The sequence below is a fragment of the Electrona antarctica genome (assembly GCF_951216825.1).
Source record: "Electrona antarctica genome assembly, chromosome: 8".
NCBI lineage: Eukaryota > Metazoa > Chordata > Actinopteri > Myctophiformes > Myctophidae > Electrona > Electrona antarctica.
In genome coordinates, this window is record NC_136789.1 from 1,964,068 (window position 1) to 1,983,550 (window position 19,483).

The 19,483-nt window shown below is 39.6% G+C and overlaps 1 protein-coding gene across 1 annotated transcript; it reads right to left on the reverse strand.

The window, feature by feature from the left end:
• Window positions 1-190: 190 nt before the first annotated feature.
• Window positions 191-17,843, reverse strand: mpp1 (MAGUK p55 scaffold protein 1). Its single transcript, XM_079507773.1, has 12 exons — window positions 17,547-17,843; window positions 8,888-9,019; window positions 8,505-8,583; window positions 7,110-7,195; window positions 6,449-6,517; window positions 3,316-3,512; window positions 2,272-2,375; window positions 2,085-2,165; window positions 1,746-1,826; window positions 1,148-1,350; window positions 940-1,014; window positions 191-824 (listed from the first exon to the last, which is right to left on the reverse strand). The coding sequence occupies exons 1-12, from the start codon at window positions 17,667-17,669 to the stop codon at window positions 648-650; spliced, it is 1,407 nt and encodes a 468-aa protein (XP_079363899.1). The 5' UTR covers window positions 17,670-17,843; the 3' UTR covers window positions 191-647.
• Between the last annotated feature and the right edge of the window lie 1,640 nt (window positions 17,844-19,483).

Genomic DNA, 19,483 nt, shown 5'->3' on the forward strand with positions numbered 1-19,483 from the left:
ACACACACACACACACACACACACACACACACACACACACACACACACACACACACACACACACACACACACACACACACACACACACACACACACACACACACACACACACAATTTATATATATGATATACTACATTTAATAAAATAATTTTGCATTTTTATTTTTTCACAGTATCAAAGGGTCTATGGTTATGATTCACCTGGATGGTTTGATTCTAGGCTTAAAATAATTTATGTAAATATTTTTGCAAATTCTGGCAGATGTTTCAGTGGTGCCAGAAAACCACTCCCACTGACTGCTATGTCCTATAGATGATCAAGTGAATGTCGGTGATGATGACCCGATGGAATAGAAAACCAGGAGTAATCTGGGCCCCCGTGACTAAAATTGCTAGTATAGGAACAACCACATAAAACATTCCATAACATCCCCTTCTGAGGTTCTCTAGGAATTCTGAAATAAAATATTTTTAGTATTGCTGATTTATTTTTTCTTCTGTGGATGATTTAGTGCAAAACATCTCATCTCAGACAATTACATGAATCTAACCCAAACATACCTGGGACATCATTAACTCTTAAGGTCTTGCGTAGGGAGTGATATTGCACTGCTTCTTTTCACCAAACAAAAGGGACGGGAAACTTGTCAATATACCCACGATACAGGCACCCACTGCGGAGTGGAGGTGGCACGCTCAATGGCCTCTTCCACTCCCTTCACACTCTCGTCAATGTCGTTGTTGACGAGAATCACATCGAAGAAGTGTCTGTACATGGCTAGGATGGCTTCAGATTCCTTCTGGATTGCCTGCAGGGCTTCCGTCTAAAGAGATGGCGGGGAATAGAGCACAGTGTTAGGAACTGCTGGCCAAACAAGGGTATTATTTTCAGGGTGTTGCTATACGAAGGCCTAAAGTCTGCAGACAATGAGTGAGCACCTGGGGAGCTGTGTTGGTGGGCGCGATGAAAACCACAAGAGGTGCAAAATCAGGAGTTCTCATCAGCTTCAAAGTCTGCAGTGAAAAATCAATTGAGAAGAGTTTTGTTAAAGTGTGGAAGGCCCAATACATGATTCCAAAACAATACACATATTCTGCCCCCAGTATTGCATGCTGTATGTTTATATTATTCATTTGGATTGCCTACCTGTGGCTCTATATCCAACAAGGCGATTTTGCCTTGCTCGTGAATTTTCTCGATGGTCTCAATCTTGGTGCCAAACATGTATCCCTGGAAGCTGCCGTATTCGAGCAGCTCATTTGAAGAGATGCTCTTGGTCATGACTTCATTAGAGATAAAATAGTAATCCTTCCCATTTTCTTCGTCTGCACGTTTGGGTCTGGTGGTGTCTGCGTAGAGACAGAATTAGAGCTGAAAGTTATATTTCTGCATAACATTAAAAAAAAACACATTATCATCTCTTCCTTCTTTATCTCTTGAACGTTTACAGTTACAGTATTTCAAAACCACTACCCCTTCACACAAGGAATGCGATAGCCTTTGCTTAATTTGGGCTGAAATGAAGTGACAATTCAATGATGTTGACTGTCACTGCTTCAAGATGGTGTCAACACTTTCTTCAGTTAAAATACGTTATTTTACACTTGCTCACACTTGCTCACCGAAGCAAAGCCTAAATCAAACTTCATGTGTTGGTAGCTACACTCCACATTCCACGTTAAACCTCTATTCAGAATACCCAGTAAAAAAAGAAAAAAGAAAACAGAGCAGCTATTGTACTTACAATGGGTAGGGTAGGCAAACCTCTCTGGGTACTTGCTCAGCAGTGAGCTTTTGATATATCTCCTTCCTACTCCAGGTGCACCTAAAATGTAAAGGTTTCATCAATTTATAAATTATTATTTTGAGACAGGAAACCTATTCATGTCAGACTTTAATAGCCTTCTGTTAAATTATTTGTTCTACCATTATCTTTCTTTGATTTATTATATTTATTTATTATTTATACCTTTTCCACAATGTCCAAGATTATAGTATAAATTCTATACCCAAAATTCAGAGGGACAAATAAATAGCCGTACATCTTCATGGACCAGATAAGGATTATTGGTAAGGGGCTTACCAATAATCACCAAAGTTTTTCTTTGAAATGCTGGAAGCCGAACAACCTCCTCATAAGAAATCACATCCAGCTGGTCAAAAACTGTAAAAAAAACAAAAAGAAGTATAGGAAAAAAAGCTTTGTATTATAGAAATCTATAACGGCTGACAATGAAAGTGTAAGTCTGTATATATTCATGAATACACACTGGAGCTGTGTTTAGCCAGGTACTTGTCTTTGCACTTCTTCTTCTTTCCAAAAGGGCTGCAGGAGGGACTGCCTTTAGTGGCCTTGCTTTTACTTGCCGACCTCCTGCAAGGATAAGAGAGTTACATTAACCCATTCTGGCCTGACGTCGAAATAAAACAAAATGTTCGCTCTGAAAGAATATATATTCAAAGATTTGTGCCGCATTTTTACGATTTTTCAAAAATAGCAGACCTACAAGTTCATAGCGCGCCACTCGGTGGCGCGCTATGAGCTTGTAGATCTGCTATTTTTCAATAGCTAAAGTATAACATAATGCTTAGTTAAAACACCAAAAGGGGTTCCCGCCCAGAATGGGTTAAGCTAGGTGCAGTCTGCCCTTATTCTGAAGTGCCTGGTGTGGTGTCACATGTAATGTCAACCAAAATCAACATGTTTGGTTAAAAAAGAAAATAAACATTTTAAACAGTTTGAAGTTAAAATTGCTTAGCTTAAATAAGTATGGCATGTTCACACTTGGTGTTTATGTTCACACTGTCTGCCTGTTATGAAGGCAGTTGATTCACTCTGTCTGTCGGGACAGTGTGAACGGATTCTTACACCTCATCTACACAGGCAAGGGCTGAGCTCTCCCACGGCAATATCATGCGAAAAACTGTCCTGATATGGAACGTCGGTCATTGCGTTGTGATTTCAACCAATGAAAGTGTTTGAGGAAGAGTCTCAAATAAGAGACTCTGCGAGCGAATATAGGAGGGGTGGACGACGTCGCTGCACGCTCGCTGTACGTCAGCCTCGTCAGGACAGTCTAATTGAAAAACGTATTCTAATGAGATTTCATCGTTCGCTCACTTGCATCGCTGGCAGTGTAGATGTATATGAGGTGTTAGGAAGCAAAATACAAGAAGTGAAACCCCTGTCTGCACACAAAATAAACACTCCAGTATAGCAGAACACCAGTTAGAGAGGGGTTACTTTAATGGAACTTTTAGTGTCTTTATTACTTCTGAAGTTCCTTGTGCTTTATTGAACTTACTGAACTTACCATTCTTGGAGCTCAGGGGAGGGTATAAGTCCAGCGAACTCAGCTGTACAACTCTCCACTCTGCCTTGCCACCAGTTAGGATCCTGTTTGTTGATGATCTGAATGATGTCGCAGGTCTGGAACTTCAAACCTGCCTCTTTGCAGGGGATCAGATCATCCTTGGCAGGGTCATAGTCAAACTGAGCCCTCATATACATCTGCAGGTTTAAAATACATGCCAGTCAAAGGGGGGGAGATTCACATTTTCATCATGTCATGGAACATGTGAAGTATTGGGAATAGTAAAGTTGAATCCCATGACTGAAATATGGCTTCCAAACTTGGTCTTTCTGGGCTCCTGATCACTTTTCACTTGGTTTCAGTAACTTGCTTCCAAACAGATTTGAACCACAATTGTATTATTATGTACTGTCCAATTGCACTAAAAGTGAGTGTCAGTATGGCAAAATACATTATGCTGGCCGTGCCTTATTTTTATTTATTCTTTTACTTATAAATATACTTCTTGTTTATACATGGTTAGAATCAAAGGCCCATTCCAGAGTTAGAGTGTGGCACCCCCTATTGAGCAAATGTGATTTTTCTATTACACTGTGTTAATGGTTGACACAATTTCCCCTTATTTATTTCCCCTCATTTAATCCCTCAGTACTTCTTAAGTGTTAAGAATAAGATCATATGAGGGATAATGATGTTAAATGTTAGTCTTGTACTACATAATTCATAAATGGAACACAATTATGTTTGCATTTTGCCTCATGTTGGGCTCTGAAAGTGGAGAACATTTCTTATTTTATCAGCCCTGATCTGTGTGCATACTCATTACATACGTATATAAAAATCACTTTTAACACTGGGAAGTACAGGTAGCCTACTTGGTTATACTGTAACAAATTCACTGAAACACCTAACATCAATAATACATGTAAGCAATTTTCCAAGGTAGTTTAGTGCATTTGTTAGTATTCAGTACTTGGATATTTGTGATTTCCACAAGTCACTCCAGTGGTTGTGGTAAACAACAAACCTTATTGTCTTTAACAAAGAAAACAAGAAAAGAAAAATCACACCTGTGTGAAGTGAGGGGCGCTCTTATCATCATACATCATGACGTAAATTCTACATTTTGTGTAGGCCACATGTGACGTAGATTTTCATTCATTGTCAATGGGAATTTAATCTTTGTGTAGGACGAAAATAGCCGATTTGCTCATCCACATATGACGTAAATTCTCCATTCATTGTCAGTGGGAATTCAATGTTTGTGTAAGACACTAATAGCTGAATATAGGAAGGGCTAGCACCCCTCAAAAAATAAGGAAGGATAGGGTGTACAAAAATGTACTAAATATAATGGTATGAAACGCTATGTAACTACCTCTTAATGCACTACAAGCTTCAGGGTAAACTGCCATCATTGACCACATCATAAGCTAAAACACTAACTTAATGTTTATCAGTTAGTTACAATTGTCAAGATGACCAAGTCCAATCTGACAAGGCGAGACATTTTGATTAGTCAATAAATTGTTTGGTCAATAATGTAATGTGTGCAATGCCAAGGAATTGCAGATATTACAAAATGGCTTCTGCACATGGAAGCTATGTTATGGCCAGGAGATGGCAGAATTAGCAGCAAATCTAATGTGAGTGATGATCTTTATTGGCCCACTACTGCAAACTTGGAATGTTATATAGTCACCTGTGTCTCTCATTCAATTATGGAAGATTCACCTGATAAAGAACACATTCCTTTTAACAGAGGAGTTTTGGAAAAGACAGGACAGTTCAGTCTAACTAATCCCCCAAAAATAACCCATTTTCAAGCTAACGCTATGTTTTGACCTGTGTTGTTAAGCTTGACATTTCAGCAAGCAACATCACCATGCAACTAAGTATTAACCAGTTAAGCCCTAAAGGGGAAGCTGATCTACAAGCTCACAACACAACTCATTTATGTGTTTTTTGTGAAAAAAGAATTTAATGGCTATGCACACACCTATATGTGTATACACAAAGGCAAATAAAGGTACCTGAATCTGAACACATTGCACTGCAAAGTATTATGAGCTTGTAGATCAGCTATTTTTGACATTTAAAAAAAGATAGTTCACCTATGACTAGCTCTGGTCCATAGCCTTAAGGACTTCTCCTTAAGGCTATGTTACTCTCGACTTCCTGACGCAGCATGAAGACTGCACAGCATGTCGACTTCTGCAAAAATAGAACAATTTCGCTACTCACCAATACAAATTTGTGGCGGCGAAAGCCTACTTTCCCTAGTGGACGCACTCAAGCCCCCCATCACACATATAACATGCACTTTTTATATATGTTATATGTTTTAGTTAGTCCACTGAGCCCTCAATAGAAATCCCATTTGCCAGATTTTTCCATCGGGTGAAATATTTTATACGTGGGGCGGGGGGCTCAGATATGCGGCGGCAGGAAGTCGAGAGTAACATAGCCTTAAGGAGAAGTCCTGACGGCTATGGACCAGAACTAACCTATGACATGCCCAACATAGAGTAACATAGCCTTAAGGAGAAGTCCTGACGGCTATGGACCAGAACTAACCTATGAGAGTAACATAGCCTTAAGGAGAAGTCCTGACGGCTATGGACCAGAACTAACCTATGACAGGCCCAACATAGAGTAACATAGCCTTAAGGCTCCTGACGGCTATGGACCAGAACTAACCTATGACAGGCCCAACATAGAGTAACATAGCCTTAAGGCTCCTGACGGCTATGGACCAGAACTAACCTATGACACGCCCAACATAGGGACTCCAGGGTCAACGTGGTTTAATTAGACTTTTGTGGAAGAGGCACGGCACTGTCCAATTAACAGATATATGATTATTCTTACGATTTTACTGGTCACAGACACAAATCCATAACTATCACAAGGTCATATTTCTGTTTTGGAAAAACAAAAGGATCAATCAGAATAGGATGCTCAGTGTCTGCGATCCTCCATTCAACAATAAATGGCACAAGGACCACAGGAAGAAAGCTCCCACAAGGATAGATTAATCACAAGAAAATAAAACATAATCACAAAACAAAAGTGCATTTATGATCAGGGTATGTTCAGGAAACATTTTGTCTTTGGAATATCACTAGCTTACCTCACAGACTCTGGAGCGACTCTGCACATTAGGAATTATCTTCATTGTGACTGCGCCATTGGTTTCTTTCTGTAAACAATTAAAAGAGGAGGGGGGGGGTGAGAACATGATGATTGGGGTAGGGCTGACTACGGTAATTCAACAGAAATGAATTTGAAACCAATATTTTGAACCAATAAGCAATAACTGACTTCATCTTATCTTAATTGAGAAACATTTTTTTTATGTCAAGGAATTGGCATGAACACATTTTTATAATGGACTAAATTGATTAGTTTGATTAACCACTTAATCTTGTATTATACTTCGGGGCACAATGATGGCTCACAAAAATAGCCGATCTACAAGGTTACAACGTGTCGCTTCATGACACGTATTTTCACGATATATATATATAGTTTTTAAAGAATCGTAATCGAGGCAAAAGTTTGAAATAATCATGACAGAGGTCCCTAGATTGCTGTCAGGTCAAGTGGGCACCTCCCATCACAGATGTTTCAAAGCATTTAGGTGATTACATCTCTGGGAGCAATCAATAGCATGCTGGAACATTGCTTTTATGGATACATGGATGTTTTAGTGCAGTAGCCCAAAAGAACAAAGTAGTGTAGTGTACACATAATTGTAAGCATTGCCATTTACACCTTAATCTTTGGCTCACCAGGATCTTTTGTAGCTGATCAACTGAGTGGTTGATGACACTTGTCCCATTGATTTCTGCTATTTCATCCCCTTCATGTAAAGACCCTGGAGAGAGACATGCATTGATATCAGAAGGAGACAAGCAGTAACACTGTAAAGGTATTATTTTTGTGAATCACCAGCAACTATTTCATATCAAAACTATTCTTAGTTGATGCCTCATTCATACAGGCTGATGCCTTTATTCGTGGTGAAAAATAGACCTCATTCTGACAGAGTGAAACGTCTGTTGTTTTGTCACTGTGTAATAATAACATTATGTGTGGATGAACTCATGACACAAAGCAGTTTGAAAATCTATATTTTTTGGTGAATTAATCACAAGAGAAAAAAAACCCCCAGTGTGTAAGTACCTTAATCGGTGTTCTTTGATTATTAGCATTGTAACTCCTAACATTTTTGAAAAAAGCGCTTTGTTTCAGTTAAATTTGTATTGTCTTTTTATCTGTATGTATTTTATAGGAGCAAACTGCTTTTTGGTATGCTTTTTCTTTGGACGTACCGTACCAGTATAGTCATAGTCACTCTCTCAATCTGTCGATCAGTATTTATCTATTTAGAGACTCTTTGTCAAAGTGTCTGTCTGACAAGTATTATCATCCCTCTGTTGTTATTGATTTTACGATGGAGTTCAATTACTGAATGAATAATTAATGAGTTTAGTTTTAACAGTATGCTATTGCTATCTCAAAGTCTCACTGATCTACTCACTCTTAGTCTTGACACACAGCCAGACCACTGTCAGCCATTTTAAAAATTGTGTCCACGCAGATCTGTGTGGCATTTATAAAAGGTTAATCACTGCAAATAGTCAGTTTATGTCTATTTCCTTGATGCCCATCTAGTACAATTACATCGAACGAGTGTAAAGGCAATGTTTGAACATCAGAAATGTAACAGTCACGCTTATGCCTAACCTTTACTCTGTTGTGTGGTATGCCAATGTCCCGCGCCAGAAATACCAGATCTACAAGCTCGCAACACAATGCTGCGATGTGTTGTGAGTGTGACTATATATCTTGTTTGCCGTGCAGGACACCATAGGACTGAGAAGGGAAAGGGAAGGGGTTTCTGGTCCCCAGGGGAGGGGGGGGGTCATGCTTTTACTGCTTCATCCAGCACAGGGCTGCTCAGATGGCTCTGATGAGTACACACAGGAGCAGCTGCCTGATTTATTTAAGTATAAATCACCCTTTAGGGGTTAAGTGTCTTGACACTTTTGACAGACTGAGTGGGCGAGTAGATGGTCACTCCGATTCCCAGACGGCCTCTCAGCTATGGCCACCAAAATTAATCTAAAATATATAATACATGCGGTATAATATAACATAAATCTGACTTTTGATTTCCGTACCTTGCCTGTGGATCATGCCCCCGTGCAATATTCTTGCCACAGTGCATCGTTGTTTGTCGTTCACTTTCAGCGTCACCCCCTAGATGTGAGACGCAAAGTTAATCACAACAGAATTCACCAATACAAATTTACGTTCATTAAAATGATCCTGTAAGTTCAGTATGTTATTCTTACTCTCTGTGTATGAAACAGTGAGAGCTGGAATGAGAAAATTACGGGGTGTGTGTGTAATTAAAAGACAACATGATGATATTTGTTGCAGGATATATTGTAGAAACGATACAGATTTACATTATGTGCAGTGGATGTGTCGTCCATGCTTTTTGCGATTATTAAATACTGCTTTTCAACATTTAGTAACAACTTGATTACATTAGATTTACCATGGGTTCTGAGGGATTTTTTTCAAACGTCACTTCTCTCATCTTGGTCATCTCTGCCCCATTCATGTGACCACCTGCACTACCGTTGGTGTGTACGTCAGTCCCCTTACACTCGTTGCTTTGCATAGCTGCCTGTGGGACAAGAAACAACAATAACTTACACTTAGAATCCACAAGGTGTTTATGGTGTCCCTTTCTCCGCTCCCTCCATTGGCTCCCGGTCGCTGAGTACAAAACTCTGATGCTGGCATTCAAAGCAACCAAAGGTATGGCACCCCCATATCTTGCTAGTCTGATCGAACCCTATACAAGCCCTCCCGCTCAGATCAGCCAACGCAGGGAAGCTGGAGGTACCTTCACCAAAAAAAGAAAAACGGGCAATGCTCCACACGTCCCAAACTCTTCTCCCTTCTGGCTCCAAAACTATGGAATGCACTGCATACACACAATGCTTTTGTTTGTAATTTCATAGGTGTTGCTCAAAATAGTCATGTCCATTGATTTCAATGTGTATGTATTATTGTATTGTCCACTCCCTGTAGATTAACAGACTAGGTGGGTGGTTACAAGACCACCTCTTTCACCTTTTTATCAGAAGCATGCACTGTTGTATGTTACCATCCCATTGTTCCCTGAAATGAATGGTTATAACAAACACTTAATTCAACTTAATTCGACACTAGCCAGTGGGTATGACACGTTGCCCATTGGTTAGGGTAAGGCCGGGCAAAGGGTCAGGGGTATAACCAATCAATCAATACAATACCATAATACAATACCATAGTGTAACAAGTATACAGCATTTGGTATGCTAGTGTGCCATTTAGTGACTATTATCTAAAGAATGATTTAGAATCAATGTGATTCGCTAGTGAGGTTAAATTAGGTCCATAAGAATCTCCTTGTGTCCAGAGCCTCTGAAAAGGGCAAACCAGGAATCAGGGTGTCAGGGTGACCAAAAATGGTCACCCTGATTCCTGTTGACAGATTAGGATTCCAGACATCCAGGTATTTTGAGAGAAATTGATAAAGGTTTTGTGTCTCAACAAGTCATGTTTCATTTGCAGTTTTAACATATGTTCAAGGTTGAAAATTAACCCAATGTTTAAACACTTCATTAAGCATGTCCGGCAGTCTGGTCCATCTGGTCTATGTGGTCATGGTGACCACATCAGTAATGGGGTCACATCTCTTGGCAAATATTAAAGAGTGAGATGGAAATCAATGTCCTTTCAACTCACCCTGTGCTTTGATGTGATGAAGAGTCACATTTGAGATATTCTTTGGGCCTATTTCTGATGGATGGGAAACATGGTGTGTTTTTTTTTTTTTTACTAAAATGTTGGCTTTTAAGTTTTTGAGATGGAGCAGAGTAACTAATTTGAATGTAGAAGATTACTTTTGAGAGTTAAAATAAGAAACAGAGCCCTTTGAAATAATTATTCCAAATTGCTTCACAATGGGTTATGCCTATTATTATTTCACCTTTCTTCCTACCTTATTAAGCAGTTGCACCATTTGACAAAATTGTCAGTTATCTCTCAGAGGGCAGTATATTCTAAATATATCTATTGTATGATTCTATTAAGATGTCAGGAATGATCTAAAAGATTGCGAGAACTGTTCATTCCAAGGAGTGTTGTAGCATGTGTATGATCATGCTGAACTCTACTCTCGTGATAAGTGTTTTTGATAAGACACGCTTTATTGATCTCTCCGAGGTGGACATTTGAATAGGCACCTCTCAGAAAATATGGAACAATAAATCCTGTAAAGGTTCAAAGAGTTGCACACCAAAGACAACTTACCCTGCCTCAGCAAATCATTCAACAATGCATTAGCAGTGATACGCTCTCTGCACAATATGTGTTCTGTTTGTCTGAATCTGTGCAACATTAAGCCATTGCCAAATAAAATAAATACCATCCACCTCCTCTTTATCTGAGGTGGTCCCGCCATGAATGATTCTGACAGTTGTTTTTGCTATTGGGTTTATGACATAACATGGCGTGGACAGCCTCTAGATGGTGCTGTTCTTCATTTACATTTGCTGATGTAGCCCAAGGGGTATCAACTAGTAATAGGATATCTCACCTTGCTACCTTGCTACGTGTGTGTGCGCGTGCGTGCGTGCGTGCGTGCGTGCGTGCGTGTGTGTGTGTGTGTGATAAACCCATATCTTTATTGCACACACTAGGTCTAAGGCAAACTAATCCCTGCTTTGATGTCTAAACTCTAAAATGAAAACCAGAAGATTAGAGGCATGGAATGTGATAAACATGGCAGTGTCAAATCACACCACAAACAGGGATGACCCAAATCATGCCTAAGTTCCTTTGAGCTAAAATAAAGTTACTTGTTAAAGAAGTGGTTCTCCACTCATTTCTACATTCATATAAAGCCATTGGAGATTATTCCAATGGCTTAGAACTGACCTCTGGACCCTATCACGCCCAGTCGGGTTCATGCTGGACTTGGTAGATCTGCCTTTGGCTTCTGTGGTCCTTCCTTATGGAATGCATGGATACACTGACATTAGACACTCTAGTCACTGGAGTGTCTAATGTCAGTAGACACTAATAGTATAGTCTAGTGCACCACAACAACATTTTAGAACCCTGGTGACTAGGTATACCGGTATTTATAATTACTAGTATATTTATATATTGCTATATTATAAGACCACTTTTAAAGGTGGTCTTTGTCTGTGACCCTTTTAACATGCACTTATCCCACTGGTGGAGAACAGCTGTGTTTGAGGTTGTGTGGGATTAGGTGACTCATCCAAGCAGCCACAGTTCAGTCAAACTGCTTTAATTGCAATGTAATACAGCAGCTATCAGCCATGACTTGGAAGGAATAGTTTTAGTTTAGTCTCATCACTACAGTGAAGCACATGGACGAACTCTAGTTGTAAACAGATTAAATTACATCCTCCCTGGGGAAGTGGGCAGTTTTCCTGCTGCAGTGCAGAGAACACTAACGGCACTGCGTTTAAGACACAACACTGATTTCCTGATTCAAATGAACAGACACCTGGCTTTCAATATGTATTTACATGCTATTCCGATGGTGTTCTAGGGTAGACATGTGAAAGTTTGTAATTATGACTCTTAACCTAAACTGAGGAAGCTAAAAATCACACTTAATGTCATCAGGTATATTATGTTTAGAGCTGAACACTGACAATGATGAATAGGAGACTCACAATGAGCTTCATTCTATAGGACCATTCCAGGACTAGAGTCACATCTCCCCTTTTGTACGAATATCTTGCTACTGTAAATATCTCCACAATTCTTGACACAAGTATAACCCTAAGTATCTTGACATTTATCGACATCATGAACCAATGTTCACAAGCAATTCTGATGTCTTGAGCACACAAAATGGACTAGTGGGCTGTGAAAAGGAGTCTCTTCCTTCTTTCTTTAAACGTTTACACAATGTGCTGACCCTTGGGGGAGAGAGAGGGAAGTCACATGGTTAAAGGAAGCTGTCACACCTCAGTGTAAAGGTCAGCTAGTATTGACAGGATGATTAATATCCGAAGCAGTACAAAACGTGCTGAGGCACGCTGAACAATATTCAACGAAATATGCAGAAGTGTGACTGGAAGTTAAAACTTGATATTCCAATGTATTACTTTTGATATGTTTGTTTGATTTGGAAATGTCAAAATACAGTATGCAAGAAAGCATGAAGAAAATTAAATGTGGAGGTGGTAGGTCCTTCATTGATTCCTGACGAACACTATCTACCCTATGATAAATGATGATTATGATGGTAATAATAATAATAATTATTATTATTATTATTATTATTATTATTATGCATTCATAATATTCTTATTACACTGTGGCAAATTAATTTAATAGCAAACCATAACTTGACTCAGCAAAGTAACGCTTGAAATGAGTGAAATATCGGAGATGCTATGATCCTGGAAAAGCCTGCAGTCAATTTTAAACAGAGTGCCGGGGGTGGCACTATCCTGTTAAAGCATTGATCATTTTGTAGCCTAAATCTTGTGCCATTTGTAAATCTTAGTTGACTTCCAGACAGTGAATGTGGAAAAACAATCAAATCATCCCCCGCCGCCTTCTCAGGCTCACAAATAATGATTTGCTCTGCTGTGTCACAATCCGTCCTTTCTTCTACTTGATGTACGCCTAATCATTTTCTGTAGTACTCAAAATGTATAGGTAACAAAAGCTTTTGTGTTGTGAACAATGTTGCTAATCAGACCACTTGCACTTTCACATTTTTATCAAGCCATTCCTCAACGGCTAGCTATTTCAAATTGGCATAAACTCAATTTCTTTCTTTCTTTCTGACTGATTTAAGTGTTTCTGTTGATAAATTCTAAATTGTGTGTATCTCTAGGCCTGGTCTAGAGCTCTTCTTGTATTTGATTTGATTAGACTAGAAGATTCGAAGTGACTCATAATTGTGACAATATGCTTGATCAGCAAAGCTGAGATAGGGAGTGCCGCATAGTTGGATAAGTTATCTGTGAAAAATATCCGTGGGCTGTAACGTGTGTGAAATTCTGTGAATAAGAAGTTAGGACAGAAAAAGACCCTGGCAGGCCCCTATCCCTTTGTGTCTCTACAGAGAAATGTGTTTCTCTTAGCTTCCTGATTCCATTGCACTCACATCAGCACAATCTTCAGTGTTAACTCTGAAAGTGTAGAATTGCACAGAGACATAGTCATGTGATCAAGATGGTCAAAAACAAAAGGGACAAAAAAAAGGCTGCCTGCCTTGTATTCTCTCCTGTTTGTCGAATGTCGCGTGATTTTCTGGCTGTCACAAAGGTTGACTGAGGTGGATACGACAATGCAGCCTAAAGGTTAGTATATAGATACTGGATGTCGAAAAACAACACTTATGTGCAACCTGGAGGGACACAATTTTGACTTGATGTCATTTAATTGCTCAAATAAGATCATCAAGTATTAATTACAACCATTGCACTTCAAAATGCTAAGGAACACTTAAGTTCTGCATAACTACAAATACTGTAGGCCTACATATAAATACACAGTATGTGTGTATATATTTATATAAACCTAATTATATTCGATATAATATTTATTGTTTTATGTTCTGCAGCAAATATAGAGCAATCTATCAGTGTTGTCATCTATTGATTTTCTTGCTCTCAGATCAGTATCTGAATCAAAAACATAACTTATTAATGTATTCTCCCCATAGTGGTTAGCCAAATGTTGATTGCCTTGATCTTCTGCCAAGTGTCAAACAACTACTGATGCTCCATATTTGAAGGGCTAGACAACTGAGAATGAACTGTCTGAGACCCATGCCAAAATAAAGTAGCCTACTCAAGAAAAGGGGCAAAGTTAACCACTTTCAAAATGTGTTTCTAAGTATGCCACCAACAGTTAAAATGATTTCTCTGCAGTGTCATAGCAAAACCGCAAGAAAACCAGTTCTGACTTATCACCTGCCTTCCACAAGTGGAACGCTATTAATTGGCAGTATCCCACCTCAAAATCTGAGTATGTTAGTGCCTCCATGGGGTTAAACAAATATTCTGAATAGTCACATTCAACATAATTTAAAAGAAATATGGTACATTTTAAAGTGCAGTTAAATACACAATATTGCCTTCAAGGCAGCTGAAAAAATAAAGGGACGCTCCGCAAATCTGTGCAAAATCTGATTTATTTAATTATTTAATTATTTTCAAGATAGCAAGCTTTCGTCATTCTTCAGGCAACAAGGCAGCTGAGAAATCTATAAAAAATCATAATCGTTCTTGGTTCTAAAACAGGGTTTCGTCCATAGATGTCGATGAGTATCTATTTAAAGCCAGGTAGAATTCCTTAGCCAGAATGATTTGCCTAGATGCCACATACTGTGTAGTTGCTGTACCAAATAGTTTCACAAATTGCAACGTGTTTTTCAAACACAACTGAGTTCAAACACAACTGCTGTACACATGATTTATTATTGCCTTATTAATATTATTACAGCACATAATCCCAGACCGTTTCCTGGGCAATATTATTTACTTCTGACTGGGGTTTCCAGAGTCATTCCAAGTGTGGAGATACAATCTCCCATCTGGTTCTTGGTCTGCCTTGTGGTCTCTTTCCAGCTGGACGTGTGTGGATTAAAAAAAACTCCCTTGGGAGTAGCCCAGGGTGCATTCTGTATTAGATACCTGTCCTGAACCACCTCAACCACATAAAAAGATCGAAGCTCATTTTCCACTGGTTGATGGAGAGCTTTGCCCTCTGGCTCAGCTCTCTTTTCCTCATAACATTGCAGTACAGCAACACAGTACCGCTGCTTCAGTCCTTCTGCTGATCTCCCGCTCTGTTCTCTGCTCACTAGGGCTGTCATAGTCACGATTGCAAATTTAAGTTGACAATTAATTGTCACACAAATAATTGTGATTTAATTGTGTTTTTGCCATTGTGCATTGAAATATATGAACACAATTTCGTTCAAATACAAGTTTTTTAAATTGATTAGGAAATGTTGCACTTTTGTTGGCAAGATATCGGTCCAAACATGGATAATTGGTGGTCAAGGTTCGGCATTGGACTAAAAACTCTCTTGATGAAAAAGTGTGTTGGCCGTGGCCCATATATCAACACACAAATACACAAACATGGTACTAAATGTGGTACTGTATTGTGGCTAAACTACCCCCCTGGATGTTCTGTATCATAGTCACATGATGGAGAAGAAACTGCTGAATATAAAGTTAAGTGACTCCCATAAGTTAGACACACAATGAGTGAAAGACCTTCATTCTGCACACAATATCCCTTGTGACTCAGTAGTCCTGACTAGGCACTAATCCCAAAGACCTCAAAGTTGCTGATTACACAAATCAGCACTTGGAACCATGTTTAACTCTGATGTGACTGTGACTGTCATTCAAGGTTACTTAACTCTAAACTGTCAGATACCACTGCACCAGATAGGCTACGACAACTCAGACCTTGACTGGTCTGTCCGCATGCTCAGTCCAACCCCTACAACTGATCCAGAATAGTCTTCACCCTCCCTACATTTTCACCTATCTATACTCCCTTCTGTGCTCTATTCACTGGCTTCCGGTTGCTGCCTGCACCCAGTACAAATCACTGGTGATTAGCTACAAGGCAATCAAGGGCATGATGGCACCTTTCACCTTCAGGACATGATCCGCCCCTACACCCATTCCCGCACACTTTAGATCAGCTAATACAGAATATCTGTCACTCCCTTATGATGCCCTGGCCCTCTCCCTCCTGGCTCCCAAGCTATGGAATGACCCCCCCCCCCCCCCCCAATAGGACTGCAGCCTTTACTCAACCATTTTCCACCACAGTCAGAAACTGGCCTCTTCATACTCTTTCACTTCCTTCCTATTTAGGTAGACATAACGTAGCTTATAAGTGCTGTATGTTGTTTAGTTAGCAAGATGCTTGGTTTGATGTTTACCTGGTATCCTAATCATAGTTACATTGTCTTCTTGCACTTTTTGCTGCATGTGCATCCCAGAATAGGGACACTAGGATTAATGACATGTTTAATTATCTAATAAATCTGTACATTATTGTAGCCATATATAAATATACTGACCCTATAGTTTTCACATAAACACGTGAATACACAGTTATTACATGATCTATCCACAATGTATCACATTTAGTTCTGTGCAAATACTCTGAGTTTGTTTTCATCAGAGGTTGGCATTAAGCTTGTTAAGTGATAGGCCCAATCAAAGTTATTTGATTTCTCTCATAGGAGGTGAATAAATAACTACTTGTCATTCACTGTGTCAAAATCAAATATAAATGGCTCATTATTATGGGAGTAAACGGGTCCGTTCACGTGAATAGGTTATTTCTGTATGTGCACACATTGTAGAAGTGAATCTTGCCTATAACTTATCTATGAAATCTCTAAGACCAGCATTTTACTGACACTAGGGGACCTCAACCTGAATGGGGGGGGGGGGGGGGGAGTGGGGGGCTGTGTTCACATTATTGCAGCATGACTCTGACAGGAGTAGGCAACAATACAAGTAAGTAACCTTACCTATAATTAACTACACAACATAAGAGTGGGTATTTTTATCGAGTTTCACTGTTATCCCACTGTTATAGCCAAAATCAGACCATATTGGACAAACATGACTAACAAAACAACAAAATTAGATTGAGATATAGCCCAATTGAAATGATGATGACATATATGATCAATAGGCGTTATTATTATTATTATTATGGGGGGGGGGGGGTGACGGCGTGACGGCGTGACCTATGCATATCAAACTGAGGGCATTTCTCTTCGCAGATGAGTAAGGCTGGGACCGAGGCTAAACTGAGGGTGCGATTGAAATGAAAAAGGTTGAGTTGAGATGATTCGGCAGCGGGCTAGCGGCCAACTGGAGCATAAACTTTACTTATTCCCTCGTACGGCGGTGTCGTTTACCGGCTACAACAACAAATAAGCGAACAAGATCTATTGTTGTCGGCAAGCGACAACGTATAGTAGGCCTACTACATGTACATAAAACATCAACAACAAGTAACAACCCATGCCATTTATACCGTCCATCCCGGAAGCAAGTATGGCTAATGTTATGAGCTGATAAACGTTATAATGTGAAATCAGTGCATCGTCGTACCTTTTCAGACTTGGGTTTGTTTTGCAGAAGTTGCTCCAGGTACAGGTCTGAGAGCGCTGTCCGGACGCTGCACACCGTCTCCAGTGGGACAGCAGGTTCGTTTTTATTGGATTTTAACGTCATCTTTCAAAATCGAGAGAGAGAGGTGAACGGTGAACCCAATGTGTCCCTGATCAAAGGTCCACGAGAGGCTGCGAAACGATAAGGAACCCTGCCGTTGAGATAAATCTGTCTCTTTGGTCTAAAGTCCAAGGTTCTGCTCTGTAATAAGACGTATAGAGGCGATGATGTACTTATTGCGAGAAGAACACAGCTGACAAAGCAAACATGCAGTGACTGCTGGAGGGGGCAGTCCATACTGCAGGGTTCTTACTTAAGAGGGCGTACTGTACTGTTATTGGTACGGCCAGATGACGAAGCTCTAGTCTAGCCGATCGTGAGGAAGCACAATCATAAACACGGTTAAAAACCCACTGTCATGCATGCTTTAGTAACAGAACAGCTGCCTGTATAGTTAACAACAACAACAACAACAACAGGGAAAGGCTTTCTCATGCGCATCGCAGTCGAGAACGACATCAGAAAGCTCCATGTTCCCTCGATGCAGTGGAGAGGCAGGTTTTACACGAAAAGCATTGGGATTTTACGAATTGAGAATCATTCACTGACACATTCGGTATATTCTATTGTAAGCTATCTCTATCACGGGTTTTCACATTTTTTATTATATGTATGGGCCCCCATCCAGTGTAGTGTAGGCCTACTATAGGCTGATGTTTGGGGAAATTAAATTGTCATTGAAATGTTTTAATAATAACTAATGTATTGTTTCGTAATAGTTTCAAGTAAATTGAATATTAAAGTACAGGCCATTTAGCCACACTTTGTAATCTATCTATCTCTATCTATCTATCTATCTATCTATCTATCTATCTATCTATCTATCTATCTATCTATCTATCTATCTATCTATCTATCTATCTATCTATCTATCTATCTATCTATCTATTACAGCCTTATTACATGTCTATTATCATATTGCAGAAAATATATCTTATCAGATTACAATCATATTAGCAGCATGTATACGTATCCAAGACACGTTTAACCTAACCTGTTTATGACAAATCACACATTTGTGTATAAGTTCATCATATCTTACCTCAGGTGAGATCTATACCTGCTGAAATCTATAGTTCCCACCCCCTGAACTTGAACAAGGACACAGAGATGTCGTTAAGTCATGGGATAGTGTTTGCCATGCATTGTTTACACGTAAGTAGAGAAACCCCTGTTAGAACATCACCTTGATTGTTGTTGGCACTACAACCTCGACATTCATTGAATGAACTTGATCACATGGTTCTCCATATATGGAGCGGAAGTGGATCAACACGACATGATCGGCTGAATCTGCATAAGTATTTGACTACAAATACATCTACGTCTGACATCAAGTATTCCATATAGGGTCATATGGAACTGAACCCTGCTGACCTCATCCCCTATATGGAAATGACGACACATCACTCTGACATCATCAGGATAACCTGAATTTGAATAGTAAAAAAGTAGCCCTCTGCTTCCAACCCTCAGATGCCAACCAACGCACTCGGGCATATCTCCAACGATCTCAAATCGTCAGATCCCAGAATCTGTCAAGACCTTCATCCTCAGCATCACTCTACAAGACACAGACCTCTTCAAGACTCTGCTTTCAAGACCTTTGACCTTCAGTAGAGAGGATCAAGAACACCTCAATACTTGTAAGCCAAGGTATCGGTCTTACAACCCAGATACCTTTGTACCGTATACGACTCCTATTCAATTCAATTCAATTCAATTTTTAGTGTCTTGTCTCAAGACACTTTACATATAGAGCAGAAAAGGCCTCAGTCACTCATGAAAGACAGCGTGTCTTCTCGGTGTCTCCTGTG